The 26356-nt window shown below is 56.6% G+C and overlaps 9 protein-coding genes across 9 annotated transcripts; 5 read left to right on the top strand and 4 right to left on the bottom strand.

Annotated features, from left to right (window-relative positions):
- Window positions 1-226: 226 nt before the first annotated feature.
- On the top strand, window positions 227-1417 carry ACRALDRAFT_2087964 (uncharacterized protein; the record flags this gene model as incomplete). Its single annotated transcript, XM_071022503.1, has 1 exon — window positions 227-1417. A coding segment is annotated over one exon (1191 nt), but the record flags the coding sequence as incomplete, so codon positions are not given.
- Window positions 1418-2021: 604 nt separating this feature from the next.
- On the bottom strand, window positions 2022-3941 carry ACRALDRAFT_2042437 (uncharacterized protein; the record flags this gene model as incomplete). The annotated part of the gene is made up of 3 exons (XM_071021248.1): window positions 2022-3227; window positions 3333-3455; window positions 3921-3941. 3 exons carry the CDS (start codon window positions 3939-3941, stop codon window positions 2022-2024), a joined length of 1350 nt encoding a protein of 449 aa, XP_070875304.1.
- A 3725-nt stretch (window positions 3942-7666) lies between these two features.
- On the top strand, window positions 7667-8789 carry ACRALDRAFT_2042436 (uncharacterized protein; the record flags this gene model as incomplete). Its single annotated transcript, XM_071021247.1, has 3 exons — window positions 7667-7857; window positions 7931-8566; window positions 8618-8789. 3 exons carry the CDS (start codon window positions 7667-7669, stop codon window positions 8787-8789), a joined length of 999 nt encoding a protein of 332 aa, XP_070875303.1.
- Window positions 8790-9506: 717 nt separating this feature from the next.
- ACRALDRAFT_2103579 (uncharacterized protein) lies at window positions 9507-13174 on the bottom strand (the record flags this gene model as incomplete). Its single annotated transcript, XM_071023143.1, has 4 exons — window positions 9507-10627; window positions 10691-10833; window positions 10897-12573; window positions 12663-13174. 4 exons carry the CDS (start codon window positions 13172-13174, stop codon window positions 9507-9509), a joined length of 3453 nt encoding a protein of 1150 aa, XP_070875302.1.
- A 1011-nt stretch (window positions 13175-14185) lies between these two features.
- Window positions 14186-15037, bottom strand: ACRALDRAFT_1056933 (uncharacterized protein; the record flags this gene model as incomplete). The annotated part of the gene is made up of 1 exon (XM_071015898.1): window positions 14186-15037. One exon carries the CDS (start codon window positions 15035-15037, stop codon window positions 14186-14188), a length of 852 nt encoding a protein of 283 aa, XP_070875301.1.
- A 1856-nt stretch (window positions 15038-16893) lies between these two features.
- ACRALDRAFT_1063738 (uncharacterized protein) lies at window positions 16894-20724 on the top strand. The gene is made up of 4 exons (XM_071016848.1): window positions 16894-17142; window positions 17218-17345; window positions 17431-17757; window positions 17817-20724. Exons 1-4 carry the CDS (start codon window positions 17012-17014, stop codon window positions 20597-20599), a joined length of 3369 nt encoding a protein of 1122 aa, XP_070875300.1. The 5' UTR covers window positions 16894-17011; the 3' UTR covers window positions 20600-20724.
- Window positions 20725-22100: 1376 nt separating this feature from the next.
- On the top strand, window positions 22101-23891 carry ACRALDRAFT_1081804 (uncharacterized protein). The gene is made up of 2 exons (XM_071019217.1): window positions 22101-22656; window positions 22720-23891. The coding sequence occupies exons 1-2, from the start codon at window positions 22579-22581 to the stop codon at window positions 23470-23472; spliced, it is 831 nt and encodes a 276-aa protein (XP_070875299.1). The 5' UTR covers window positions 22101-22578; the 3' UTR covers window positions 23473-23891.
- A 307-nt stretch (window positions 23892-24198) lies between these two features.
- ACRALDRAFT_1093729 (uncharacterized protein) lies at window positions 24199-25285 on the top strand (the record flags this gene model as incomplete). Its single annotated transcript, XM_071019691.1, has 4 exons — window positions 24199-24225; window positions 24535-24610; window positions 24807-24985; window positions 25115-25285. 4 exons carry the CDS (start codon window positions 24199-24201, stop codon window positions 25283-25285), a joined length of 453 nt encoding a protein of 150 aa, XP_070875298.1.
- A 225-nt stretch (window positions 25286-25510) lies between these two features.
- Window positions 25511-25969, bottom strand: ACRALDRAFT_2019970 (uncharacterized protein; the record flags this gene model as incomplete). The annotated part of the gene is made up of 6 exons (XM_071019998.1): window positions 25511-25558; window positions 25637-25644; window positions 25694-25718; window positions 25759-25768; window positions 25857-25885; window positions 25919-25969. The coding sequence occupies 6 exons, from the start codon at window positions 25967-25969 to the stop codon at window positions 25511-25513; spliced, it is 171 nt and encodes a 56-aa protein (XP_070875297.1).
- Window positions 25970-26356: the final 387 nt, after the last annotated feature.

The following is a 26356-nucleotide window of genomic DNA, read 5'->3' as shown; positions in this document are numbered from 1 at the left end:
AGTGGACTCCACGTGCCGGGGACTCAACTCCCGAGATCCCGAGGTCCAACTTCACCCATTGGCTTTACAGCCAACACCAGCTCTCGACCTTCATGACCGTGACTTTTTAATACCACCTCAACTCGACGTCCAACATCAAAGACATTCATCGAAATTCATAACCGGAGCTCCAAGGCATGCGATCAAGGTAGAGAACAACGCCGGACGATCCGACATGGCGACTCCATCCTCCCTCCCCTACCCCTACGCCGCCGCCCCCGACATCATCCGCGCCCACCAGAAGGATGCCTACTTCAAGGGAACCCTCGCCAACTCCCTCTCCGACCTCCACCGCCGTCTCCTCGGCGTCCGCTCCGCCCATGCCTGGTCGCGCGAAAGCCGCACCTTTGCCGACGCCCTCTACCTCTGCCTCACCACCCTCGTAGGCAACCGCACCCTCGGCGAAGAATACTGCGACGTCGTCCAGGTCCACGCCCAACCCGACAACAAAAGCTCCTCCACCTCCTCCGACCCTCTCCCCGCCCTGAGTCGCCGCGCCGCCTACATCGCCACCAGCGTCCTCCTCCCCTACCTATTCGGCCGCGCCCTCCCATCCCTCCGCACACAGCTCCGCCGTCTCCTCGAATCCCGCCTCGCCCGCCTCGAAGCCGCCAACCCCGACGCCAAAGAAACCAAAACCCCAACCAAACCCACAAGACGGATCGCCATCTACCGCTACCTCCTCGCCCACCTCACCTCCCTCACCTCCTCGGCGCCCCTCCACGCCCTCACCCTGACAACATTCTACTTCACCGGGACCTACTACGAGCTCGCCAAACGCCTCCTCTCCCTCCGCTACGTCTTCACCCGCGCCGTCCCCTCCACCCCAGACCGCGCAGGCTACGAACTCCTCGGCCTCCTCCTCCTCGTCCAGGTCTCCGTCCAATCCTACCTCCACCTGCGCCACTCTCTCCTCCCCGCCCTGCGCCTCCCACAACACCACAACCCGTCCGAGTCCTCCCCCCGGCGGCGCGACAGCCTCTCCCCCATCCGCGACGCCGACGTCACGCTCAACGACGCCGCCTACGCCGCCAACACTTCTGTCCTCCTCCCCGACGAGGGAGGCGTCTCCGTGCCGGGAGGGAACGGCCGCGCGTCGCGCGAGGCTATCGCGCGCCTCACGCATACGCCCGCGCCGGCGGCGGCCGAGGGGGGCGGTGCGCGGTACGACTTGCGCGACGAGGGCGTCATGGCGTTCGTGTCGGGCGCGCAGCAGCGCAAGTGCACGCTTTGCTTGGAGGAGATGCGCGATCCGGCGGCGACGGCGTGCGGACATGTGTTTTGCTGGGATTGTATCGGGGATTGGGTCAGGGAGAAGCCCGAGTGTCCTCTGTGTCGGAGGGAGGCGACGGTGCAGCACATTTTGCCGCTGCGGGTGGGATAGTTGGGTGTCGTCGGAAGAGACTGATTGTCAGGGTGGCTGTGGCGGGTCCAGCGTGTAAATACAGTAACAGAGGGAGTTGTTCACAGAGTTGGCGTGAAAGAGCGCGATCTTTTTCTAGACAATACATAAGATACCACGTAAACTCGACAAGATGGGAGCGGACTGCAAAGGAAGTATGGATGCATGTGACATTACTCTGATTAAAGCTCCAAGACCAGCTAGGAGCATGTCCCCATCAGGCCGAAAAATGAAGATGAAAAAAATAACACAAAATAAAGCAAAACAAGCAGACCAACGACACGAAAACGAGAACAGTAATAAGAACACGTGGATTGGAACCACCTCAATTCATCCCTGTCCGACTTCATCCCCGACCTCAAAACGTCCAGATTCATAGGTATCATAGGGGGTGGTGGTTTGGTTGTGAGCGGAGTAATAAGAGGGAGATCAAGAAAACGTGAAGCGACAACAAATCAGCACAAAAATACAATCCGCTCCCCAGACTCCATCCACCCCGTCATGGTAAGTCCTTGCCTTCCGCCTTCTTTGGATATCAACAACTCCATTCCGTGCCACAACCCCACTGTCCCCGGCTCGCTCACCCTCCGAGTCCAAACAACACAATCTCGCCCCTATCATTCTTGCGCATCCGCAACGACCGCCACAACTCCTTCTCCTCGGTCGCCTTGCCCAGACAATCCGAGCTCGCGTTGCGTTCGCGATGGTACTGCCGCAGTGCCTTGCGCATACTATACCCGCGCTCACTCTCGGGGCCCTTGTCGACATACGAGAGGAGCAGGTCGGCGCGCGGCCTGTACACGACCATCTGGCGGTCTGCGTCGCCGTCCTTGTCGTCGCTGCGCGAATGCGGCCGGTACTCGATGAGCTTGGGGGCCTTTTCCCTGTCGGACGAGCGGTGCTGGGCGGACGCCTTGCGCGACGACGACGAGACCTTCCTCTTCTTGGTCTTGGACTTGGTCGACGAGCCGCCGGCGCCCATGAGGGCCAGGAGGTTGCTGCCGAGGCTGCTTTCCCGCTTGGACGACGTCTTGGACTTGGACTGCTTCTTCTTCTTCTTCAGCGCGCCCGAGGGGGACGGGTCGGCGGCGTCGCCGCCCGAGTAGTCGGGCGACGGCGGGAAGACGGGGGCCATCATGCGGTTCAGGCCGCCGGTGAGGCCCGAGTGGAGCACGGGCGGCGCGTCGGCCATGATCTGGTCGGTGTCCAGGTGCAGTCGCTTCCTCTTCTTGTCCTTCTTCAGCTCGGATCCCGTCTTTCTCCTTTCGGTGCGCGGCGCAGGCGTCTGGAAGGGTCCTGTCGCGGCGGGGTCGGTACCGTATTGGACCATGGCCTGGGGGTTGTCGTCGATCATCTGGCCGGATTCGTCGTCCTGGTGAGCTTGCGCCTCGCTTGCGTCGTAACGGACGAGCTGGGTCTCGCCGTTGGGCGGACCATGGTCGGCAGGTGCTAATTGTAAAGTAGATGCGTTCGGGGTGGCGGCAGGGTCGAGGAAGTCGAAGACGTTGACGTGACCTTCACCGATCGGGGGCGGAGAGGGTGCCTCGGGAAGGTTGGCGCGGGCGTTGCCGCTGTCGCTCACATCTTCGTACTCGCCGTCGGCGAAGGCTTCGGAAATTTCCTCGGCATATGGCTGATTCGTCATGATATGGTCCGGCGCAGACTGTGCGGCGTTGGGAGTGGTAGCACTATTGACGGCCGTCTCGTTGGACTGTTTGTTATTGGTCTTGGCCTTCTTGTTCTTATACAGGGCGCCTTGATACTTTTGGTCCTCGGTAATACAACTCTGCGGCGTTCAGTCAATACGTGACCGTGGAAAAGAAAAAGAGCATCCTCGATGGGAGCGGTTGACGATGGCCTCGTCTGGCGACACAGAATGATTGAAACGTACCGTGTGAGCTCGATAGTCAGTTCCGTAAAAGTGTACCATGCAGTCAATGCAGGTGAAAGTGGCGCCTCGACAACGGTTTCTGTGCGGATCGAGCTTCTTCTTGGTCAAGACATCACCGCAGTTCTGTAAGAACAGGAAAAGAAGAATGGTCAGATGACGGGGTCCTCGAGGTCAAAAGGTAATGATTGGCGATTGGATGCAAGCAAGGGCAAGAGGAAGCTCCAAGGAGAGAAGACAGGAAGAGTAGATATGAATGGGAAGGGAGAGTGGAGTGTATACGGGATAGGTAAGGGTAGATATCGGAAAGGAAGTGTGTCGATACAGAGTGGAGGGGCCAAGGACGGTGCGTGCATGTCAAACAAGGGGCAAGTGTGAGTGTAGGTATGTTTGTAGGTATGTGATGAGTGTAGGTACGTGCGTGTAATATGATGCCGGTGGTCTCAAAATGGGTACAGCGGGGATGGTATGGTAAGGATATAGGAAGTATGGGGATATGGGGGCGCGGGCCGTGGGGTGTAATGTCAGGCCGTTTGACTTGAGAGAGGGGATGGAGGATGGAGGGATGCAGGAATGGAGCAGATCACGTACTTCACAAGAGAAGGAAACCATATTGACAGAGAGTCGCAGCAGAGGCGGCGGCGACAAGAACCAGGGGCTTTCGTTGCCGTTATCGTCGTCGTCGTAGGTGGATGACGAGGTTGAGGTATCGACCGAGGGGCTCGAATGTGCGAATATGCGAAAAAGTGCGTCGACGAGTTTGTTGATTGGGCACTGATGCAAAGAAGAGGTTTGGGCAGATGGGTTCCCAAGAGGGCCCGACTGGGTCGCAGGAAGCGTCTGGAATGACGCGGGTGGAGAGGTCTTGGATGGCGGTTGGCTGGGATTGGATGCAGCAGCAAGCTTTGGCAGTACCTAGACGCAGTAGGGAATCTCTCTCGACGCCGTCAGTGGTCGGGGGGTCGGGATGCCGGCGGGTGACGGATGACGGACGACGGGGCAGGTGGGCTGCAGCGACTTGGGCCTTGACCAGTCTTGAACGAACGGAGGCGTTGTCAAGGTGTACGTTGTAAGGGAGGCCGAGCTAGCTGGTTGCCAAGACGAGCTCTTCTCTTCGTCCTTGCTCGATTCCTGGGAGTCGAGTTGGCTGTGATGAGAAGAAAGGTCGAAAAGTCGATAGTCGAACAGTCGAGTCGATAGTCAACAGCCGAGTGTGTTGATTGTCCGTCTCAGAATGAACCAGGATGCAAGGGAAAGGAGAAAAAAGGTATCAGGCACGGTCTATCTCTTGATGGGGACTGGCTGGATGAATCCGATGAATCCTACCCGGCGTTTCGCGCGTCAGGAGTAGGAGCCGGAGCGTTCAGTTGGTGGTCGATCTGTGACTGCAACGGTGCAACTGTGCAACTTGGGGGATCTATTTCCCGGATAGGGAGGCAGATGGCTCAGAATAGAGAGTCGGAATGTGAGAACGAGATTATGAGTGTAGGGAGAGAGGAAAACGGAATAGAAAGGCTCAACTCTACAGTCTACTGCAAAGCTGTAGGTAAAAAGAAAGATACGCTGCTGGAACTAGAAGGTGAGTTTTTTTCCGAGCTAGTCGTCCGTTTGTGGGTCGTCTCTTGACTCTCTCGTACTAGTAATAAATTACTGAGTAAAAAGAGGAATAAGATGATGGCAGTTGCTCCTCGGTGGGAAAAGAAAAAGATCAAAAAAGAAGAAACAAAAATCAAGACGAGGCGGGGTTGGTTTGTCAGGGTTTGTGTGCGTCCAGATTGGACCAAGCTCCAGGTACCACGGCCCCATGCAAGTATCAGGTAACCGTGCGTTGACAGCGCGTCCCCTAGAAGAAAAGAAAAATGAGTTAACGAGGTTCACCTTACTGTTTCTTGCATAGCGCAAGGCACATCCACCAAAACGGCCTCCACAACGGTCCAGCCCGGCAGAACGGTGGGCCTAAACGCGATACCAAGTGGTCTGTGCTTAGAGACACGCCTCACGTGTTACAACACCACCACCCTACCCCGGTTGTCCCGGGGACCACAAGGGGTCACAAGTGGAATGGTTTGGCTCAGACGCCCCGCATTCACCCAATGAATCCAAAACGCGCCCCAAACGCGTCGTCCATTGGCCCGCCGCTTGGGCCAACCTCTCAACGCCAGGTGTGGTCCTAACATTCCTAAGTACGAAGTACGGCTCGTTGTACGACTACAAAATAACGAGATACAACTCACAATGTACCTACAACGTACTTTGTAAGCTCGTCCGTTTGTTCGACCTTGTGACCATACCCCACAGAAGACGAACAGCGCAGTTGCAAGACGAAACATACTACGTATTCACAGCCACTTCCGGAACGTATCGATATGCTCTGCCTATGCCCGTCTACTTGCCCACTGCCTGGCTATAGTACCTTGTCGATATGATCACCACTATCAGGACGTGGTATCAGAACAGGGTATGACTATTGGGACCACCTTTCCGGGTACAATGATGGATCTCCCCACGTCATACGGCCTAAAAAATAACCTCGTGGCTCATCGTCTCACCATCCCATATTGCGGTAGAAGCTCCAAGCAAGGAAGCAGACAGGGTTTGTGTGAACCATGACAGACACCCTGTGGAAGCACGTCTTGTCAATTATGGGGAACAAGACAAGAAAGTGTGCCGCTGAGTATATGCTCAGCATCAAATCCATCCCACCCGACCTAGGTCCACTGAAACTGTACTCCTCCGCATACAAATTAAAGGAGACGACACTATGTATCTCTGTAACCAGGCCATTGGCGGCCGCACCATGGATGATGCCAGAAAACTATCCTGCTTCTTCCCACGCACAGTAGTTGTCAGAGCGCTTGTCAATATGTCCTCCACGTCACGAAGAGGAAAGACGGCAACACAAAACGCAAACGTCGGCCGACTACTTTCGTTGGCCCACGATCATGTTCGTGTTCGCCGTGTATGCTACTGGTCCATTATCGTCGCCCGACTGCTTCACGGCGTTAGTCACTTAGCCACACCTTGTGCGGCGCCAATGTCGTCCATCAAGACCGCCGCCACCAGCCTGCCAAGGCTCAACATCAAATGGTCGTATATTGTCCCAGGCTCCACGCCTTCCTAGCCCAGCCAACACGAGGTCAACATGTGCACGTCAACATCGTGCATTCCCAGTTCGACAGCCAAGACCGCTTTACGCTGAGGGTTTCTCTGCCCGGAATCTGAACCCCGACCCTTGGCACCCGTGGGAGATGTTGGTGGGTGCATATCACCGACGGTCACAAGACGGTATTGAAAATACCTGGACACAATCGGTGGCGCATGGCTGAGTCTGGGTCCTTACAGCCTGGGTGAGTACGTAGTGATTGATTAACCTTGAACGCGCGGTGGTGGCGGTCAAGAATTCGTCTGGTCTGTACTGAGTATAGCAGATCATAATAATGGTCCGGGTGATTACTTATCCAAGACTGCACATATTTCGACGACGTACGTTGTATTGAGCGACTACTGACTATTGACTATTCGTGAATATTGCCAATAGTGACTTTTCGCTATGCCTCGGCTGATGGTGGACGTTCCGTCTACAGTTACCCACAAAAGTCTCGAGGAATACTAACCATCTACACGTACAGTGGCTATGGCACATTGTTGAAAATGTATCGATACTTCTGTGTCCTGACTGTAACTTGCGCCTAGGCTCTGATGGCCATGTGGGCCTCACCCCACTTATAGACCCCCCTGAAGCATGGTGGACCCCCCGGGCCCCGGCGCTAAACCTCCAACTCTGCTCTCGAATTCCTCTCCCAATGCCATATCATACCATCACTCACTGCTTCCACCATCCAACAATCCATGTCCTCTCTTCCACTTCCCAAACACTTTACGATCTACCGTTGAAGGAGCAAGATTCGACCTATTAGCTTCGTGCCGCCCACTCCCGTCGACTCCGTTCCTTTTCGAACGGGAACAGGGGCCCGAATCCACTCTGCCCCCAGAACAGGACCTCAAACGGCAGTCCTCCAACCACCTACGAGCATTCCAACTGCATCCTAGTCACCTCCCGATTGCTGCTTCACCGACCGAGCCTGACCGCCAACTCCATCACCTGCAGCTATCGTCTGCGCCAGACAAACTCTCACTTTACCAACCGGAGACCCTTTCTCGGCGCCCCATTTTGCCTTTTTTTTTTCTCTTTCTTTTTTTTTTTCGTCTTCCCCCGTCCACCTCGCCATGACGTCCTCCAACTCTCCGTCCGACTCCAATACCTTCCTTGAACAGACCGTCTCCCTTCTCAGCACCGTCGGAGGATACATGAGGCTTCCTGCTCTGGCCTCCACGGTATGCACCTCGCTGCTCCCCTTCTCTCCCCTTCTCTTCTTTCTCCCACCTCGTCACACATGCACTCGGTCTCCACCTCGTCCACCTCCCGCCAGCTTAGTCGGCAAGTTAGGTTGCGCAAGCTAATCCATCATGTCGCCCATTCTCAGGGTGTCGCTGCCGTCCTGACGTCCCTCCTGTACTTCAAACAAAAGTAAGTCCCGTCCCTCCTGGCACCTCTTTACTTGTCGGAGCCCTGGAACGCCCCATCTGACATCGTCCTACAGGGCTCTCATCTACCCCTCGCACATGCCCCCGAACGCCAGGACAGAAGTCCCCAGACCCTCCCAATTCGGCATCAAAGACTTTGAGGAACTCGTCATCCCCACCACCGATGGAGAGAAGCTGTCGGCCTACTACATCCGCGGCCCCCGCGGCAACCGCAACTCCGACATCACCGTCCTCATGTTCCACGGCAACGCCGGCAACATCGGCCACCGCCTGCCCATCGCCCGCATGATGATCAACTTTATCGGCTGCAACGTCTTCATGCTCGAGTACCGCGGCTACGGCCACTCCACCGGCGAGCCCGACGAGTCCGGCCTCTACCTCGACGCCCAGACCGCCCTCGACTACCTCCGCAACCGCGCCGAGACCCACCACCACAGGCTGGTCGTCTACGGCCAGAGCCTGGGCGGCGCCGTCGGCATCAAGCTCGTCGCCAAGAACCAAAAGGCCGGCGACATTGCCGGCCTCATCCTCGAGAACACCTTCCTGTCCATGCGCAAGCTCATCCCTTCTGTCATTCCGCCCGCCCGATACTTTACCCTCCTCTGCCACCAGGTCTGGCCCAGCGAGTCGCTCATGAGCAGCATCACCGTGCCCACCCTCTTCCTTTCCGGCTTGCAGGACGAGATTGTCCCGTACGTATTTTTTTTCTTCTTCTTCCACCGCCGAAACTAACACTTTTCCAGACCACATCACATGCGCCAGCTGTACGAGCTCTCTACCGCACCGAAGACCTGGAAACCCCTGCCTGGCGGCGACCACAACTCGAGCGTCTTGGAAGAGGGCTACTTTGAGTCCATCGCCGACTTTATCACCTCCGTAACAGGACATGAGAAGCCGCAGTCTGAGAAGTTGTAGGAGACATTGAAGGAACCGAAGTGGAAGGTGTCTCGGTGCGATGTATCGCTTGTGAGACTGCGTAGCGGCCGAGTCGGTCCATCGCGTCCTGTCGCCTCTCGTTTCCCGCCGCCCTCTTCTGCCCACCTACCGTGCCTGCCGTGTTAGGATGCAGCGCCAAAGGAAACGCATGCGCCGCACTGTCGAATCCCACCCACGCCCTCCATTGGGAGGGATACGACGACTTTCATGGACTGAGGATAATTCAGACACCAACGGGCGCACCCACGACATTCACGTATCGCAACTCGCCCCAGTTTTGGGGACGACACGATTTGCCATCAAAGATACCCCTTATTTTCTTTTTTCTTCCTTCATTTTGCCTTGGGGAGACTATAACATGAACAGCATCCTGCTATGACTTTGCTTTTCCCGGAGATGCAGGCGCCCTGGCTTCGATTCACGACAGGGCCTTGGTGTTGGTTTCTGGCCTTGCTCGAACCTTTTCTTTCTCTTCCTCGCATCCTTCTTAGACCAGAGGCGTAACATGTACTGGACGAAATCACGACATTACGTTACGTATATAGATTAATGGATTCCACATGTTGACCAGCTTATCAGTTTATTCCCCAGAGGAGTTGGTATGTCAGGGCGGCCAGTACAGCCAACGCATAACTATATAGACGGGCATATCCACACTGAAAACGGTTCGTGCCGTTCCCACCTCACGCCGAATGATCATCCATCTTTTCCGCCGCAGCCTCCCAATCCTCCTCCTCCTCCCCCTCCTGAACAAGCTTCTTCCTCGGCGCCTTGGAGAAGCTCACGAACCCACTCGCCGGCCGGGCCCTCGTTCCGCGCGGAGAGCGGCTGGGCCGCCCTGGGCTTGGCAGCCGCACGACCCACGACGGCGCTCCAGCCGCCGCCACTCCCGTCCCTGGCATGACCATCGGCCCCGTCCGCCTCGCGGCGGAGGACGTTCAGGTCGTCGTCGGCATGCACGAGGTAGGCGGCGCCGGCGAGGCCCTCCCTGGCGACGGTGCGTCCGACGGACGGTTTCAGGGCCGAAAGCGACGCCTCGATGGCGGCGGGCGTGGAGCCCCAGCTCGTCACGGGCGCGGCGCGGATGAGAACCTCGTCGGACGGGAGGAAGCTCGTGGTGAAGGCCAGGGTCTTATGCGTGGCTAGGTCGGTGGCCAGGGCGGCTTCGAGCTCGTCTACCGTGAGAGCGAAGCGCGGGGTTGTCAGGAGGAGGGCATTGAAGGGGTGGGGTGGCGGGGCTGGCGAGGTCAGGTCGGGGGAGGGGCCGGTAGTGGTGGTGGTAGTAGTAGCGGGGGTAGGGCGGGCTGCGGCTTGGGCGTTGCGGATCTTGACACAGTGGGCGAGGGTCTTGGGAGGGGCGGCGACGAAACGCGGCGTCTTGAAGATGCATACGTGGCGGTGGGGTTCGGGGTCCTGGCTCTCCGAGTCGAAGCCGTAGTCTTCGGCGAGGGAATGGAGGAAGGCGCGCTGGGAAGCGGGCATGGGCTTGAAGCGGAGGCGTTTCTCGCCGCCGTCCGATGCGAAGACGCGAAACTCGCGCTCCTGGGTCTCGGCCCAGCGCATGTTCTCGCGGAAGAAACGGAGGGTGGTGTCCGAGTAGGGGATGTGGTCGTCGGTGTGGGTGGCGGGGTCGATGTTGAGGGCGGAGGCCAGGCGCTGGTTCCGCTGCAGCCGGAGGCATTCGTCGTCGCATTTCAGCGGTTCGCGTTCGGGGTCCGGGTTGGATAGGGTGGCGGAGCATTTGACGGCCTTTTTGCGATTCTGGCAGCTGCAAGTGATGAACGTCTTGGACTGGCACGGCTTGTCTTCCTTGCATGCTGCAAACGTCTCTCATTAGCGCAACATGTCTCGGACCCGAAATCTGATGTCGGGAAACTCACGATAAGGGGCATGGCAAGTGTCCTGGTCTGCATGTCCGCACGATTTTCGAGGTTTGCCGCAAGGTTGGCCGCAGTGAGAGCCTACTATCTCGGCATCTTCGCATTGGCCTGGTCTGTGACAAGTCTTTTTGCAGGTGTGAGCGCTATGAGAATGTCGCGTTAGCATCAGTTGTCCAAGTTTCCCAAAACAAAGGACGTCAACATACCCGCACTTGAGCTTCTCTCCACAGGGCAGCCCACAGCGAACCTCCTCGAACCAACAGGGCTGGTTCTTCAGGCGCTGCTTTCCGCAGATGCAGGACTTCTCCACCAGGAACGGGCATTTGGGACACGGCACATCGCCGAGATGGCAGTTGTGGTCGACGGCGGGATGGCCGCAGGGAGGTCTTCGCGTACAGCTGAAGCGGCACTCGGGAGGCCTCGTCCCACACGGTTGCGGCGGCTGGAGAACGGTCCGGCCGCAGTCGCAGCTGATTTCTTCAAAGATGGCTTCGATGCAGCTCGCGCAGGGTCCCCGATGGCAGACCTGTTGGCACTGGTGCGTTCCGCACTTTAGGGTCCTCCCGCATGCACGGATGCAAATGTGCTCGGCTTCGAAATCCTCGGCGACGGCGGTCTGGGATTTGTTCTTGCGTCTCGCGGCCAGTCTGTCGATGGCCTTCTTTTCGCCCGGGCAGCAGTGGACGCCGCACTGATGCCGGCCGCAGTTCTTCTGGACCTGGCAGACCCTCGCGCACAGGGGAGGACTCGTATCGGGGCCCTGACAGGGGGTCTCGTGCATGGTACGGCCGCATCGGCAGGCGATTTCCGTCATCTGCTCGCATGGTGGGCAGGGGCCGGTATGACAGGTCTGGTCGCAGTTGTGACCACAATCCATGAGTTTCCCGCAGACCTTTTCGCAATGCGGGATGGGGTCCTCGCAGGATTGTCTAGGCTGGTCTAGAAGCTCGTGGAGCGGAGTCTTCCCACAGAAACAACGGAGCACGACATCGGGAGAGAGCGGGCAGTGTGATTGGGTCTTGTTTTGAGGATGGCATGTTTTCTCACATTGATGGTGGCCGCAATCGTACGTCCGTCCACATACGGCGCCGCAGTCGAAATTTCCATCAAACGGTCCCAGAGGAAGAGGCGCCTCAGAATTCTCGTCCTGTACCTGGCCATAGTTGAACGACGTCTTTGGTTCGTCTCGCCTATCGCAGGGAATTTCCTTCCGGGCCTTTCCGCAATAGCACGTAGACAAGACAGGTACTTCGCAAGTGCCACAGAGACCGGGATGGCATTTCTGCGAACAGGTATGCTCTCCGCAGGGGAGCAAGTCGCCACAGGGCTCACCACAGCTCCAGCCGTTGTCGTAGTCGGTGTCGACGCATCGTTTGGTGACCTCGTGCTTGCCGCAGAAGCAGGACTGGACGGGACCCATGAGTTCACAGGGAGGACAGGGGCCAGCATGACACTCCTCGTAGCATGGATGCGGACAGGTGGCCCGAGGCTTCGTGCAAGTCTGTCCGCAGGAGTGAGGTTGCAAGCTGGCGACATGGGTTGGGTTGATGTCCTTCCCGCACCAGCAGTGATACGAGCACGGCTCTTCGGTCAAACCCGAGTTGCAACCCGGACAACGCCATGTTTTTGGCAGGTGCTGGTTTTCTTGGTCTTGTTGGTCCTGTCGGTCCTTCTTCTCAATCTGGCTTTTATGCCACTTCTTGACGCAGGACAGATGGACCACGGTCCAGCACAGGGTGCACGACCAGATGCGAGAAGAGCGGAGAACCTCGCTGGAGCAGATGACGCACTCGTACTGGCCGTTGTGGATGTCTTGGTGGATCCGAGTAGGCAGGTCCTCGGCGGTAGACTTGGGCGCCAAGGGATACCGAGGTTGCGGTGCTCTCGGCTTTGGTGGTCTGTTACGGTTGTCAGGCAAAATGTCCAGGGGAATCCTTCGAGATGAAAGCAAAAAGGGGTACAGAAGATTCACACGTACGGTTTCTTTGGAACAGGTTGACCTGGGACGAATTCCGGCGCATCGGCACTCAAGCCTCCAGCGGCCGACGGGCCTGCAGCGGACGCCTCCGGGTCGGACGCCTCGGAAGTCAAATGGCCGCCGAAAGTCCTCTGTGTCCCGAAAACGGCAGCGCCGCCACGAGCGGCAGCACCAGGCCTATCCGATGCAGCACCCGCCGCTCCGCCCGCACGCCCTTGCCCTCTCCCTCGTCCCCCACCTCTGCCTCTGCCTCTGCCTCTACCTCTACCTCCCGCACGCGGCGGTCGACTCTCTCCTCGAGCAGGGGCAGAAGCAGAGGCGTCGTTCGATCTTTCCACTGGAGCAGCGTCGGTGGCCGGGTTACTGGTCTCTGTTCCGCGGCCCTGGGGATTACGGGCTTGGTTCCCTCGGCCTCTCCGACCTCTCCCTCTCTGCTGGGATTGTCGGTTCCCTCGGCCTTGAGCTCCTTCACCTGCTTGAGTTTGAGTTGCTCCGCTCTCCGACATGCCGATGGGTGATGTCGCCGATCCTTGATGAATTGACGGGTAAATCTTTGAATTGCTTGACCGGCGAGATGGGAAGCAAATCAAGAAGAATGAGAAGAAGAAAACGAAAAAAAAAAACAGAGATTGTGCGTTGTGGTTTATGAGCTGATGCGCTTTTTGAAATACAGCGACTTCTTACAAATGAACAAAACGAGAAGCAGAGAGCACGAAGAGGAAGAGAAATAAACGAGGTCCCAGAAAGACCTTCCTCGCCACGAACTTTTGCCCTTTGGCTTCACTTTATACCCCAAGGTATCTGAAGGTGCAGGATTTATGTGAAGGTGAAGGAGTGCCTGGAATAGTGGCGATATAATCAAAAGGTACACACGTGCCTGGGTAGCAAAAAAACCAGCTGTCTTATGTAATCAATGAATGAGTCACCCAACCGTTCGCTGCCTGATTATTGCCGGTCGGCCCGGACATACGATCCACCGTTGATGAGCAGTTAGCCCGTTTGTACAGCAACTCGACATAAGTGCGAGTCGATGTACTTACCTACGCACACCTATAACGTGATGTTGCAAGTATATCGGCTCGACAGTTTTGTCTCGTCACTGTACAGGGGATGGTTCAGGGGTACCAGCCGTATGCATGTGAGTAATATGCGGACAGTGAGTCAACTGCGAGTCAACCTGCTGGACGATGCTGGACGCTTCACCCTTGCATCGTGGCGACTCCGGCTCAAGGAAGTAGTGTACCTCTTGTCGAAGGAGGGGAATGTGTTGGCCCTTTCGAGACATGTCTCTCCCATGCCGCATTGGCAGCGCCATTCGATTTGAGTGGACTATATATCGCAACGCACCACACGCACTCGATGCTCATCTTGTTCCATCGGAAGAAAAAGAAAGTCCTCCCGACCGACTATGTAGGGATGTGAGTGATTTGGTATCTGCAACATGGTAGATTCGAAATCGTTTCTACTTGATGACCATGCTACGTCTGGGAATGCCATGCTTTGGGTCTCAAATAGACCTATTTCACATCACCAAACCGTTCCTGCAGTGCGGCGTGTAGCTTCCCAAAAACACCATCATACCATGTCTGGATCTCCTCCCACTCGTGTTCCGGTAGTGTCCTGCTCATCATGGAAAGCCAACCGCCCACAATGATATCCGCGTAGGAAGGCCGGCTCCCCAGCAAGAACGGTCCCGTGGTATCGCGTTGATACATAGCAGCAAGGTCGCGCAGCGTGTCTCGCAGCGAGGCTCTCAACTTGTCACGCGCCTCGCCGGAGACGGATAGATCGTCCCAGGACCCCACCCCGGCCCGCCGCGCGAATTCCGCCTGGATCGCCGCTTCGCACGCCGGGTCCCAGCGCATCCCGTGCATCATCAGCTGGACGTGCAGGGTGAAAGCCATGTCGACGTTGTCGTTGAACCGGACGTACTCGGGGTGGACGTTGTCGCTGCGCTCGGTCAGGGGTATGAGGATGGACCCGGGGCACACGTAGTCGAGCTGCTGCGGCGGAAAGAGGTCTCCAGCCCCGGCGTCGGGGTACGTGGTTTGCAGGTAGTGGGCTATGTCGAACGAGTCGCCGATGCATGAGCCGGTGCTGGGGTCCTTCAAGACGGGGAGGGTATAGTAGTCGGTGCCATCGGCGAATTTGCGACACGCCGGTACTCCCAAGCCGCGTCGCACCTTGGCGATATCAGCCATTTGTACCCATTCCGTCGAGTATGTGACGCCCTTGAAGTTGAGGGCATACCGCGCCTTCCATGGGTTCGGGGCGCAAGTGTTCTTGTCGCAGGGAGATGCGAAAGCGATGTCGTACAGGGTGATGCATGGGGCGCTGGTGGCGCCGGCGTTGGCTGGGTCTGCTCCCATGGCGTATGGTAACGGATATCGGGTTATATGTTTTGCGTGAAACTGGTGTCTACTCGGGTTGGCCGTTGAAGTGCTTTTCGAGAATGCCAGCATCCCGATACTCGGGCGGAGTCGGACCAAACAGTCCGCATCGGGGTGTTACTTAGGTCCGACATCGTGAAATATTATATAAGCTACTTCATTTACAAGGTATACTTTTTTAATGAATAACTACATCCGAGTCTGTACCTGTATCCACTTTCCGATAAGAGTTAACCGAATACATGACCAGTGAAATTTAGCTAACCGAAAAGACTCATCGGTCGTCACATCGGGTTAGGGTACACACGCCACAAAATAATGCAACCCACGCCAGCCTCAACCAATTTCTCCCATAATCTCGGATGCCATCCCCTCCATGCGTTCACCCACTGCCATTTCCACACTCCGCACCGGGACCACCCGAATTGTCAGTCATCTCCATTGTCACGAGACGATGAACCGGGTAAACCACAAAGGTGGCGGCGGTTGGGCTGACACTGCCTCGACACCCACAAAATAGGGGCATGCGGTTGAAAAAACCGTCGAACCAGCATCCAACGTTTCGTCCCCAGGGAGCCACCAACTTGCAACGTCAACGGTGAATGCACGCAATACGGACGTACAAGCGGATGAAATGAAATGGTCACCATGTCGACGTGGAAAAAACATCCACTCGAGCCGTCTAGCAGACGAGACATGGACATGCTTCATTCCCTTCTACAGTGGCGTGTCTCGGCCACTTCTCTTGCAGTTGTTCAGATGTTCTTTCATCGTAACTTGGCGTCGCTTCTCCCAAGGCGGTAAATGTGTATTGCAGGAGAAGCTGCAAGACTTTTGCATCTTGACATTAGCGAAACTGACGGACGACGGCTCGGTGAGACTGACTCCCTCTGGCCTGACTAACCAAGAAACAAGTCGCGTCTTGGTCCCCGCCGCGCTCCCTGCTGGACCCTAGAAGGCCCGGCCCTAAGGTGGAGGAGGGGCGGGGCACGGCGCCTTGCGCACTGAGCGCACCAAGCGCCAGACCTCTCCCTTCCAGTGATCTCGCTGCCAATGGGGTCACAGACCGTTCGTACCCGCGACTGAGTACTCTGCGTGCCTGACTACCGTACTGTTTCTATTTACATGCTTCTACCTAGGCAACGTGGGGCCCCTGAGCTGTAGCCAAGATCTGTCGGTACGCGACATCTTCGACCTGCCGAGTCCATCCCATCACCACACCGCACCGCGTCTCGTATTTGCTTTTTCTACGTCCTTGCCTGCCTGGGCAATGCAGCATGACGCCGATATACGAATACACCCTCAGCCGTCATTCCCGTTGCGTCTTGGCCACACCACTGCTGATGGAGCCACCCGTCTTCCACTCCCTGCAACCTATTGGCACCCTGATATGCGACGCTCCTCTCAACATGTGCCCATGCGGGTGAGAGTGGAGGAGGGTGCACATGGAGGGCGTACGATGAAAGCGCGTGGCGTAGGAACGTGGCGAAGCTCTCGTCGTCCACCCCTGCGCACCCTACGGGATACCGACGTCTCCTTTTGGCTCCATCTGCCCGCATTGTCTGTCGGACCCTTCCATCGTCTCAACGCATCGACCGATTCTCCTGTTTGTCCCCCTTGCGTATTGGTCAATTCTTTCCGTCCTTCGCTTAGTCTAGCCCCTCCATGTCTGTTCGTTTACACGAGCCCCCCTGTCTTGTGATGCCTCAGAAAGTCTCAATCCGAGTTACGTACTCGTCTCAGTCCTGGTCGGGAGGGAGGGAGCTTTATTCTCACAAGCCTCAGCTATAAACACACGCTCTCCCAACCGTTCGTGTTTTTCTTCTTTTTTTTGTTGGACCTTCTTTTCCCCGGTTGCCCCGGTTCAGCCATCTTGTGTCGCTGCCGCTCGTTTACATACTCTTCGTTTCTTCACTAGAAGATTGTATCGTGGTCTTCGCGATCATCTTCACCATGAAGACCACACATTTCTCTCTCGCTTTTCTTTCGACGGCGGCTGTCGCCAATGCTGCCGTCACCCGCCTCGCCAAGCCTGCTGCCCCCAAAACCCTAGATGGAGGATGGGAGTATTGGGGTTGCTACAGGTACTGAGACCCCTCCCACGAAGCCTCTCCCCGTTCCGCTCGTTAGGGTCGGTGTAACTAACATGCCCAATGCAGCTTCGGCGAGAGGTCGATGGTCGGCAGTCTATTTGAATTTTCGCCAAAGATGACCAACGAACTATGCACCAAGTTCTGTGCGGACAATGACTACCCGTACGCAGGAACGCGGTATGTCATGGATTGCTGTATGCCGCAACCGTACCCTCCCCATCCACCCCATGACATGGATGAGGTTCCAGCGTTGCTAATCTCGTGCCTTTTGTCGGACAGACTGCCTTGTTGGTTTCGTGGTGGGAGTACACCGGGACGACGAGGCCAGTTGTGACACCTCCTGCGGAGGCGACTCGGCCCAAGTATGTGGCGGAGCCGACGCCTTGACGCTCTATCATAACAGGCACATCTGGGGGCCCCCCACGGTAAATCCCGGGGTGGGCAATTGGAAGTCGGTAGGCTGCTACACCGGGGGGACGACAGGGCGCACCCTCACACATGCCGTTGGCAGTATTCCTGCCGGCGAAATGAGCGTGTCGAGATGTGTAGTGGCGTGCCAGAGGGCCGGCTTTATCTTGGCCGGCATCGAGAACGGACGCGAATGCTGTGAGTCTTTTTCTCTGTTGTGCCATTCGGCCGACTCGGCACTGACGGAAACGATGCAGTCTGTGGGAACACAATCCAGAACGGCGGCGCACCCGCCGCAGACGGCTGCAAGACACTCTGCAGCGGCAGCGGCCGGTCTGAATACTGCGGCGGCCCGGGCCGTCTGAACTTGTACAAGTTTGATCAAGAAGATGGCGACGAGATTCTTGGTATCCGCGAGCCAAGGCAAACGACCCCCCACCATCCGGACTCGGTCGGATCCTACGACTGGTACGGGTGTCAGACCGAGGCGACCGGCGCCCGTGCTCTATCTGCCGCAACCTTTGCCGACGACGACATGACGCTCGCGGCCTGCCAGGCTTTCTGCGACGGGTATACCTACTTTGGCACCGAATACGCCCGGGAATGCTACTGCGGCAACCACTTCAACACGGGTTCCCAACCGGCCCCAGTGGCCGAGTGCAACATGCCCTGTGCCGGCGACCCCTCGCAGCTTTGCGGTGCCGGCAACCGACTGTCGGTGTACGCCGTGGGAGGCGCAGCGCCGCAACCTTCCCACTCGGCTACCCCGCCCTCTTCGACTTTGGCTTCGGGAACCGCCAGCAGTTCCGCCGTGCCGGCGCCTACCGCCTATCCCAGCGGCTGGGAAGAGCACGGCTGCTGGGTTGACGGCGTGGCCGGCCGCATCCTCGCCCACCAAGCGCGCGACGACCAGGCCCTGACACTAGAGAGGTGCGCCCACTACTGCCATGACCGGGGATATAGCATCGCCGGGGCCGAGTACCACCACCAGTGCTTTTGCGGTAATCACATAATCAATGGCGGGGTCGAGGCTAACAGTGAGTCGGAGTGCAGCACCCCTTGCGCTGGCAACAGTGGTCAAATGTGTGGCGGCCCGGGCCGCATGTCGATCATCTCGGACGGCCCGCCCAAGGCTATCGGCGCGCCCGAACCGCAGAAGAGCGGCTTCAACGGCGACTGGACGTACCAGGGCTGCGTCCAGGACAACGTGGGCGGGTCTCGCACGTTCTTCTGGCAGAACTTCATGCCGGGGGTCATGACGGCCAATATGTGCCTCGACCGCTGTGCCGAGTTTGGCTACATGGCGGCGGGTCTCGAGTACGGCGAGGAATGCTACTGCGGCGACCCGGCCAACATTGACGTGGCGGGCGCGGCGTTCCGGCCCGAATCCGAGTGCAACATTGTCTGCGCGGGCAACCAGTCGTCCATCTGCGGCGGCGGCGCGCGTCTGTCGACCTACTTTTGGACGGGCGACCCGCTCTACGCGTGGGATTTCCCCCAGGACCGGAGCGAGGCGGGCGAGTACGAGTTCCTCATCGGCGGCGTGGTGATCCCGCTGATCACGATGGAGTCCATCACGGGCAAGGTGTCGTTTCTGGAGAAATGGGGCACGGGCCCCATCAACTCGACGGGCGCGTACGAGCTCGACCTGTCTCTCGTGCCCGACTTTAGCAAGGCCTGGCGCGAGATGCATGTCCGGACCGACTTGTTCTGCGCGGCGGGCGTGACGCTCCCGGACAAGGCGGGGCGGCAGCTGACGGTGGGCGGCTGGTCGGGCGAATCGACGTACGGCGTGCGGCTGTACTGGCCCGACGGGTCGCCGGGGGTGAACGGCACCAACGACTGGGAAGAGAACGTCAACGTGCTGTCGCTGCAGGACGGGCGGTGGTACCCGACGGCGATGATCATGGCCAACGGGTCGATTTTCGTGATTGGCGGCGAGGAAGGGTCGAACGGGGCGCCGGTGCCGACCATCGAAGTGCTTCCCTACACCGGGACGGCGCCGCTGTACATGGACTGGCTGGAACGCACCGACCCCAACAACCTGTACCCGTTCTGCGCGGTGCTGCCGAGCGAGGACATTTTCGTGGCGTACTGGAACGAGGCGCGCATCCTGGACAAGGAGACGTTCGACACGCGGACGGTGCTGCCCAACATCCCCGGGGCGGTCAACAACCCGATGGGCGGGCGGACGTACCCGCTCGAGGGCACGGGGGTGCTTCTCCCGCAGCACGCGCCGTACGACGAGCCGCTGGGGATCCTCATCTGCGGCGGGTCGACCGAGGGCGCCAGCACGGCGCTGGACAACTGCGTGACCATCTACCCGGAGGCGGACGAGCCCGAGTGGGTCATCGAGCGGATGCCGTCGCGGCGGGTCATCTCGTGCATGGCGCCGCTGCCGGACGGGACGTACCTGATCAACAACGGGGCGCAGCAGGGCGTGGCCGGGTTCGGGCTGGCGACGGACCCCAACCTCAACGCGCTGCTGTACGACCCCAGGCGGCCGGTGGGCAGCCGCATCACGGTGATGGCCAACACGACGATTGCGCGCATGTACCACTCGGAATCCATCACGCTGCTGGACGGGCGCGTGCTGGTGTCGGGGTCGGACCCGGACGACGGCGTCCACCCGCAGGAGTACCGCGTCGAGGTGTTCCACCCGCCGTACCTGACGGGCGGCCTCCCGCGGCCGAGTTTCACGGTGGACTCGACGGACTGGGAGTACGGCGAGACGGTGGAGTTTACGCTGGGCGGGCCGCCGGTCAACGGGGAGATTGCGGTGTCGCTGCTCGGGGCGGTGTCGTCGACGCACGGCAACTCGATGGGGGCGAGGACGATCTTCCCGGAGGTGGCGTGCGAGGGGACCAGGTGCACGGTGGTGGCGCCGCCGACGGCGGGGATTTGCCCGCCGGGGTGGTACCAGTTCTTTGTGTTGGATGGGGGGATCCCGGCGGTGGGGGTGTATGTCCGGATTGGAGGTGATCCGGCGGAGCTGGGCAACTGGCCTGATGCGCCTGGGTTCTCGCGTCCGGGGGTGTAGGTTGTGATCTAGCTAATCTGCCCATTGGGTTTCCGTCTGCTATGGTATCGATGTGATAATTTTTATTTATTCTTATTTTCAGACTCGTATGAGCCGTGGTATCAGGTCGCGATATTCATCTTGAGACGTGCACAGCGGACCAGCATTCACCTGCGCTTGTCCTTGGCTTGTGTTTGTGTATTCGGGATGTGTCCGTTCCGAGATGCCAGCAACGGCGGATCCGACGCCACATCCTACCCGACCATCGCGGTATCATGTTATCCGTGCATGGCGAAACTGCTGTGTCAGATGATTTGGTCGAGACCAGCGGTAGCCCAGGTAAGAATGCCAGAGTCAGAGCGCGACGGAGAGGCGGGTAATAACTGTCTTATGAATGTCGATTCGCCTACGACTACGCCTTTCCCTGGATTGGTTCGCTAGGCATTCCTCTAGTCGCATACTCTCGCGCATTTTCGAGCCGTAAACATGGCTGGGAGACTTGGCCAAGTGATCTCTCGGCGCCTTTCCGTTGCCGCGCGCGAGGATGGTGTCGCCGGGACGAAAGATGGGGAAGAAAAGTAAGTAAAACAATGAAATAAATCAGAGAACACAACAAGATGCTGCCGCAATAGTGTCGTTTACAGTGGGCCATATCCGGATGGTCTTGAGGTTTCGTTTGTCCCTGAGGATAGCATCACGGACGGCAATTCGTATCATGAGGCTTGGCTTGCGATGGATCGCCCGTGCGTCTTCGCCTGGTTTGACGCCATTGGACCAATACCGATTTGTTTCGTTTCGCTGTTTGTTTGACTCTACGAAGTATGGCTGTTTACCAGGCGCTGCCATGAGATGGTGTCACAAGAGGCGAGTGTTCTCCCTGTATTAGTAGTGTCAAGTGTCACTGGAGACAAAGACACGGTTCTTTGACTAGACGCCCTGCTGGAGTAAGGGAGGGTCGACTGCAGATGTGTAATATGAGGGAGCTGTGAGAGACGACCAGGACAAACAGTCAGGCCCTGACTTATGCGCCGACAATGGATTAGACGAAAGACATACACCAATGGCGTGAGATTCAGTGTGACTTGATCTTGAGCCGCCAACCCCGAGCCAACCGTCTGCGCCAGTTGGATAGGGCTTGGCCGGCGCTTAGAGTTGTCACGACCAACCAAGCTGCTGATAGCGATCCCGTCGTGATGATTGGACTAGAGGTGAATAAAGGTCAGGGAGAAGAAAGAAAGGAATGCCGGTACTAATAATAAATAGATAATGATTAAAAAATCTATAATGTACACTACATCGTTCCTTTGATGCAAGTGTAAGCGCCCAGGACCTCGTGTAAAAGAAGGAGATGCATTGGTAGGACAGACACCCATAGGCGCTTCTGCCTCCCTACCGATATAGTGCTACTTGGCTCAGCGTAGCCGTATCAATGTCTTGCATCTCATGTCTATCTGTCCGTGCTTTCACGTTATAATCATAATTAATCCAGCCGTCTGCTTCTCTGTTCTTCCGTCTGTTCCGTCTCCTTCTACTATTCTTGTCATTATTATAATCATATTCAGTGCTGCTGCTTTCATCAACTCCACAAAGACGAGTCACAAAGACAGCCTCTGATTCTCTTGGTGCCCTGGCCAACCCCTGTCTTCCCTCTAACCTGTCATATCGTTGGCACTCATTCCGCTTTCATTCTGGGTATGTGATCGGCGCTTCTCCCAGTCTACCCTGGCTTGATGTCACTGAACCACTTTTCCTCAACTTCTTTCATCCTTGGCTCCTGCTTTGCGTGTGCTACCTAATCAAGAAGACCGGAAGGTGGTTGTTACTCAATACTTTAGGAGTCTTTCCCCAGTCCAACATCTTTCCGCCTTCGTCTCGTCACTCTCTTCATATTCCCAACCTCAGCATCCACTGGCCTCACTTCCTCCGTCTCGTATACTGGTCGCCTCTCGTTTGACTGACTTCGCCGACGACCCAGACTTCACACCACTCACAACCTCAAAATGCGGTCTCCATCCATCCTGTCCGTTGTCATGGCCGCAGCCATTGGAACTGCTGCCCAAGAAGAACGCATCACCGGGGTATGCTCACCCTTTGACTTCCCATTCCCTACTCGATTCCCATTCATACACTAACACCCCCAGGAACTCGGCGACGCCCAAATCGTCACCGGCAACCCCCCCGGCCTCGTCTACGAAGCCGTCCTCCCAGACGACCCCTGGACTTCCGGCCTCAGCATGCAAGGCAACGTCCAGGGCTCCATCCTCGCCGCCTCGGCCCCCGACGGCATCGGCGTCCACTTCCGCGTCCGCTTCGCCAACCTCCCCCAAGACGAAGGCCCGCTCTCCTACCACCTCCACGCCGCCCCCGTGCCCGCCGACGGAAACTGCTCCCAGACCCTGGCCCACCTGGACCCCTACATCCGCCGCGGCTCGCCGCCCTGCGACCCCTCCGCCCCGGAAACATGCGAGGTCGGCGACCTCAGCGGCAAGCACGGCCTCATCGACCCGTCCGAGGTGGGCGATGTCTTTGAGGCTGTCTATGTCGACGAGTACGCGTCGCTCATTGAGGGTGAGGGCGCCTTCTTTGGGAATCGCAGCTTTGTGCTGCATCTCGCTTCCGACTTGACCCGCGTCTCGTGCGCCAACTTTGTCCTGCGTGTCGACGGGTCGCCCGATTCTCCTCCGAGCAACTGCACAGGCTCGATGCTGCCGCCGCCGTCTTCGTCGTCTATTGCCCTGCCTTCCGGCGTGCCGGGCCCTACTGGCGTCATGCCTTCATCTTCCCCTGAGCCGACGGGCAGCTTGGTGCCTGTACCTACTGCCGCGGGTGCCGTGAGCGCTGTGCCCTTGACTCTGCTGGGTGTCGTTGCCGTGGTTGCACTTTTCGGCATGTAACGGGTGACCTTGAAGAATGGATGATGGAATGCGGGAACTGGCTGAGGAGGATAACAATGACGACAATGCTAATGCTGGCTAGATGGGTAGGGTAGAGGGTCTTCTTTTCTTCACTTTTTTCACTTTCTTTTTTATTTTTCTTTTCTTTTCCTCTTGTACAACGTACCGGGGATACATGGATTTGGGCCAGGAACAACTCTTCTGCAGGAGACGGGAGAGTAATGGCAGGGCGACGATACCACACAGGACAGTATCAAGTCTTGACGCGACGAAAATATACTTTTCGTCTTGATTTCTTAGAGTATGCAAAGAATAACGAGCCAACTCGGCATGTGTGATGCTGTACGTTGTATCTATCTTGATGACCAGGGCCGTTACCGTATGTACAAGTATAGCGTAGCTTTGTACCTACCTACCCGGGAGGGGGGGGGGGGGGTTCTGGATAGTCTAGCCTTATAATAACTATCGGTAATATAATAGCCTTATAATGTTATAGTCCGTAATTATGTTAACATACTATGGATTCCATTAGACAGCCTGTTTACTGACACGGGTTAACATCATATCGTAATGGTCAGGTACATTAGCGTAGTGATTCTAAGCAGTAAAGTCCATAGTAACCAGCAAGAAACAGCATCCATAAAAGGTACCCTGTCATACACCATAGGATGTCTTAATGGTTATTCAAGGCCCACGAAATGACTTACCAGTTTGAATACACTGACTATGACCGTTAGTATTATGAAGCTGACAGTATGTTACTACTGACAGTGATTAAGTATATATACTTAATTGGAAGTGTATCTTCTAGTAAAATAGGAAGGGTGGTACTTATGATTAAAGTACTAGTACTATCTCCCGGTAGGTCCTTCCATAATAACGAAGCCATCGTTAGGCAGGGGCAGCAGCGTACGTACTTCGTAGATCCTTTTTTCTATCTATCTTTTTCCTTTTCCATAATAACTGCAGTAGACCTCTTCCACAGCAGCAGACCTCTTCCACGATAACAGAGGTAAGCAGAGTCCCATCCACAGAGTCCTATTAAGCTAACCTCTTCCACAGCAGCAGGACCTCTTCCACAGCAGGCCTCTTCCACAGCAGGCCTCTTCCACAGCAGACCTCTTCCACGATAACAGAGGTAAGCAGAGTCCTATCCACAGAGTCCTATTAAGCTAACCTCTTCCACAGCAGCAGGACCTCTTCCACAGCAGGCCTCTTCCACAGCAGGCCTCTTCCACAGCAGACCTCTTCCACGATAACAGAGGTAAGCAGAGTCCCATCCACAGAGTCCCATCAAGCTAACCTCTTCCACAGCAGCAGGACCTCTTCCACAGCAGCAGGACCTCTTCCACAGCAGCAGGACCTCTTCCACAGCAGCAGGACCTCTTCCACAGCAGCAGGACCTCTTCCACAGCAGCAGGACCTCTTCCACAGCAGCAGGACCTCTTCCATAGCAGCAGGACCTCTTCCACAGCAGCAGGACCTCTTCCATAGCACTTCCACGATAACAGAGGTAAGCAGAGTCCCATCCACAGAGTCCCATCCAGCAATCCATCAAGCTAACCTCTTCCATAGCAGGACCTCTTCCATAGTAGCAGGACCTCTTCCACGATAATAGAGGTAAGCAGAGTCCCATCCACAGAGTCCCATCAAGCTAACCTCTTCCATAGCAGCAGGACCTCTTCCACAGCAGCAGGACCTCTTCCACAGCAGCAGGACCTCTTCCACAGCAGCAGGACCTCTTCCACAGCAGCAGGACCTCTTCCACAGCAGCAGGACCTCTTCCACAGCAGCAGGACCTCTTCCACGATAACAGAGGTAAGCAGAGTCCTATCCGCAGAGTCCCATCCAGTAATCCATTAAGCTAACCTCTTCCACAGCAGGACCTCTTCCATAGCAGCAGGACCTCTTCCACAGCAGCAGGACCTTTTCTATAGCAGGACCTTTTCCACGATAATAAAGGTAGGTGGAATTTTCGGGGAAGGGAAGTAGGATCATATCAGTAGATGACGATATACTTTAGCGGAATGTTCTAATATTAAAATTCCAAGGCAAAAAGGAGGGGTACAACATAGATACAAAGTGACTATACATGTACAGGAATGCCTAGATGCATACCCCCGATATAAAATCTCTCTGATCCTGTCACTATATTAAGACAGACATTATGAGCTGTGTGACTTTAATGTCAATATGGGATAGACTGTCCGGTTATATACACTGTCTAGGCGGAAATACTGACTACGCTGGTCACTATATGGCAGTCCCTATACTAAATACAGGGACAGGAGCAACACTGTGACATAGTGAAGGCCCGAAACAGTAAGTGGCCTGGACACCCTAGATCCTAGTTATAATAGTATTAACATATTATTGAATGCGACCTGACTAGGCTTGTTATTCTGTAGCTAGCCTAAGGAATACACTGTCCAGGACCCCCCATCACCCGGTTAGGTAGGTAGATGAATTTGGTGATGGACCTACATACGAAGTACATACGAATAGGTATCTACGGGATAGCTGGACCAGATCTGTTAACATGAGGTACAATCATAGAGGCATTTAAACACACAAAACAAAGTACCATCTGTTAAGCTGACCCTGACAGCCATGTCATTTCAGTGATTGGACCCACTGTCAGCACTTCTGTCTTGGCAGGGGAGCATAGGGCGGAGCAGAATCGCCCCTGACCAATGAGACGTCTAGACTTTGCTGACTGAGCCGAGTGCTTCTCAAAATAGAACCGAAATCTCACGATACCCATGACGATACCCAAAAGATGACCAGAATCCACCCTCACTTCCTAGGTCAAGCTTCTTCCAATCTATCACAGCCTCCTCCGTTCCCGTCGCTTCCCTGTCCCTTGTCTCGCATTCTGCAGTGT

This window comes from Sodiomyces alcalophilus (genome assembly GCF_042370955.1).
Source record: "Sodiomyces alcalophilus JCM 7366 unplaced genomic scaffold ACRALscaffold_4, whole genome shotgun sequence".
NCBI classification, from domain to species: domain Eukaryota; kingdom Fungi; phylum Ascomycota; class Sordariomycetes; order Glomerellales; family Plectosphaerellaceae; genus Sodiomyces; species Sodiomyces alcalophilus.
Note: the sequence above shows the minus strand (reverse complement) of the source record. Positions and strands in the feature narration are given on the sequence as shown.

What these genes read in the sequence shown, in the direction of transcription:
- ACRALDRAFT_1063738 (XM_071016848.1), top strand. Translation starts at nt 17,012, where the DNA reads ATGAAGACCACACATTTCTCTCTCGCTTTTCTTTCGACGGCGGCTGTC. An exon ending in GCGGTATGTCATGGATTGCT is followed by an intron (nt 17,346 to 17,430) that starts GTATGCCGCAAC and finishes TTTGTCGGACAG; the next exon opens with ACTGCCTTGTTGGTTTCGTG. An exon ending in CGAGAACGGACGCGAATGCT is followed by an intron (nt 17,758 to 17,816) that starts GTGAGTCTTTTT and finishes GAAACGATGCAG; the next exon opens with TCTGTGGGAACACAATCCAG.
- ACRALDRAFT_1081804 (XM_071019217.1), top strand. Translation starts at nt 22,579, where the DNA reads ATGCGGTCTCCATCCATCCTGTCCGTTGTCATGGCCGCAGCCATTGGA. An exon ending in AAGAAGAACGCATCACCGGG is followed by an intron (nt 22,657 to 22,719) that starts GTATGCTCACCC and finishes TAACACCCCCAG; the next exon opens with GAACTCGGCGACGCCCAAAT.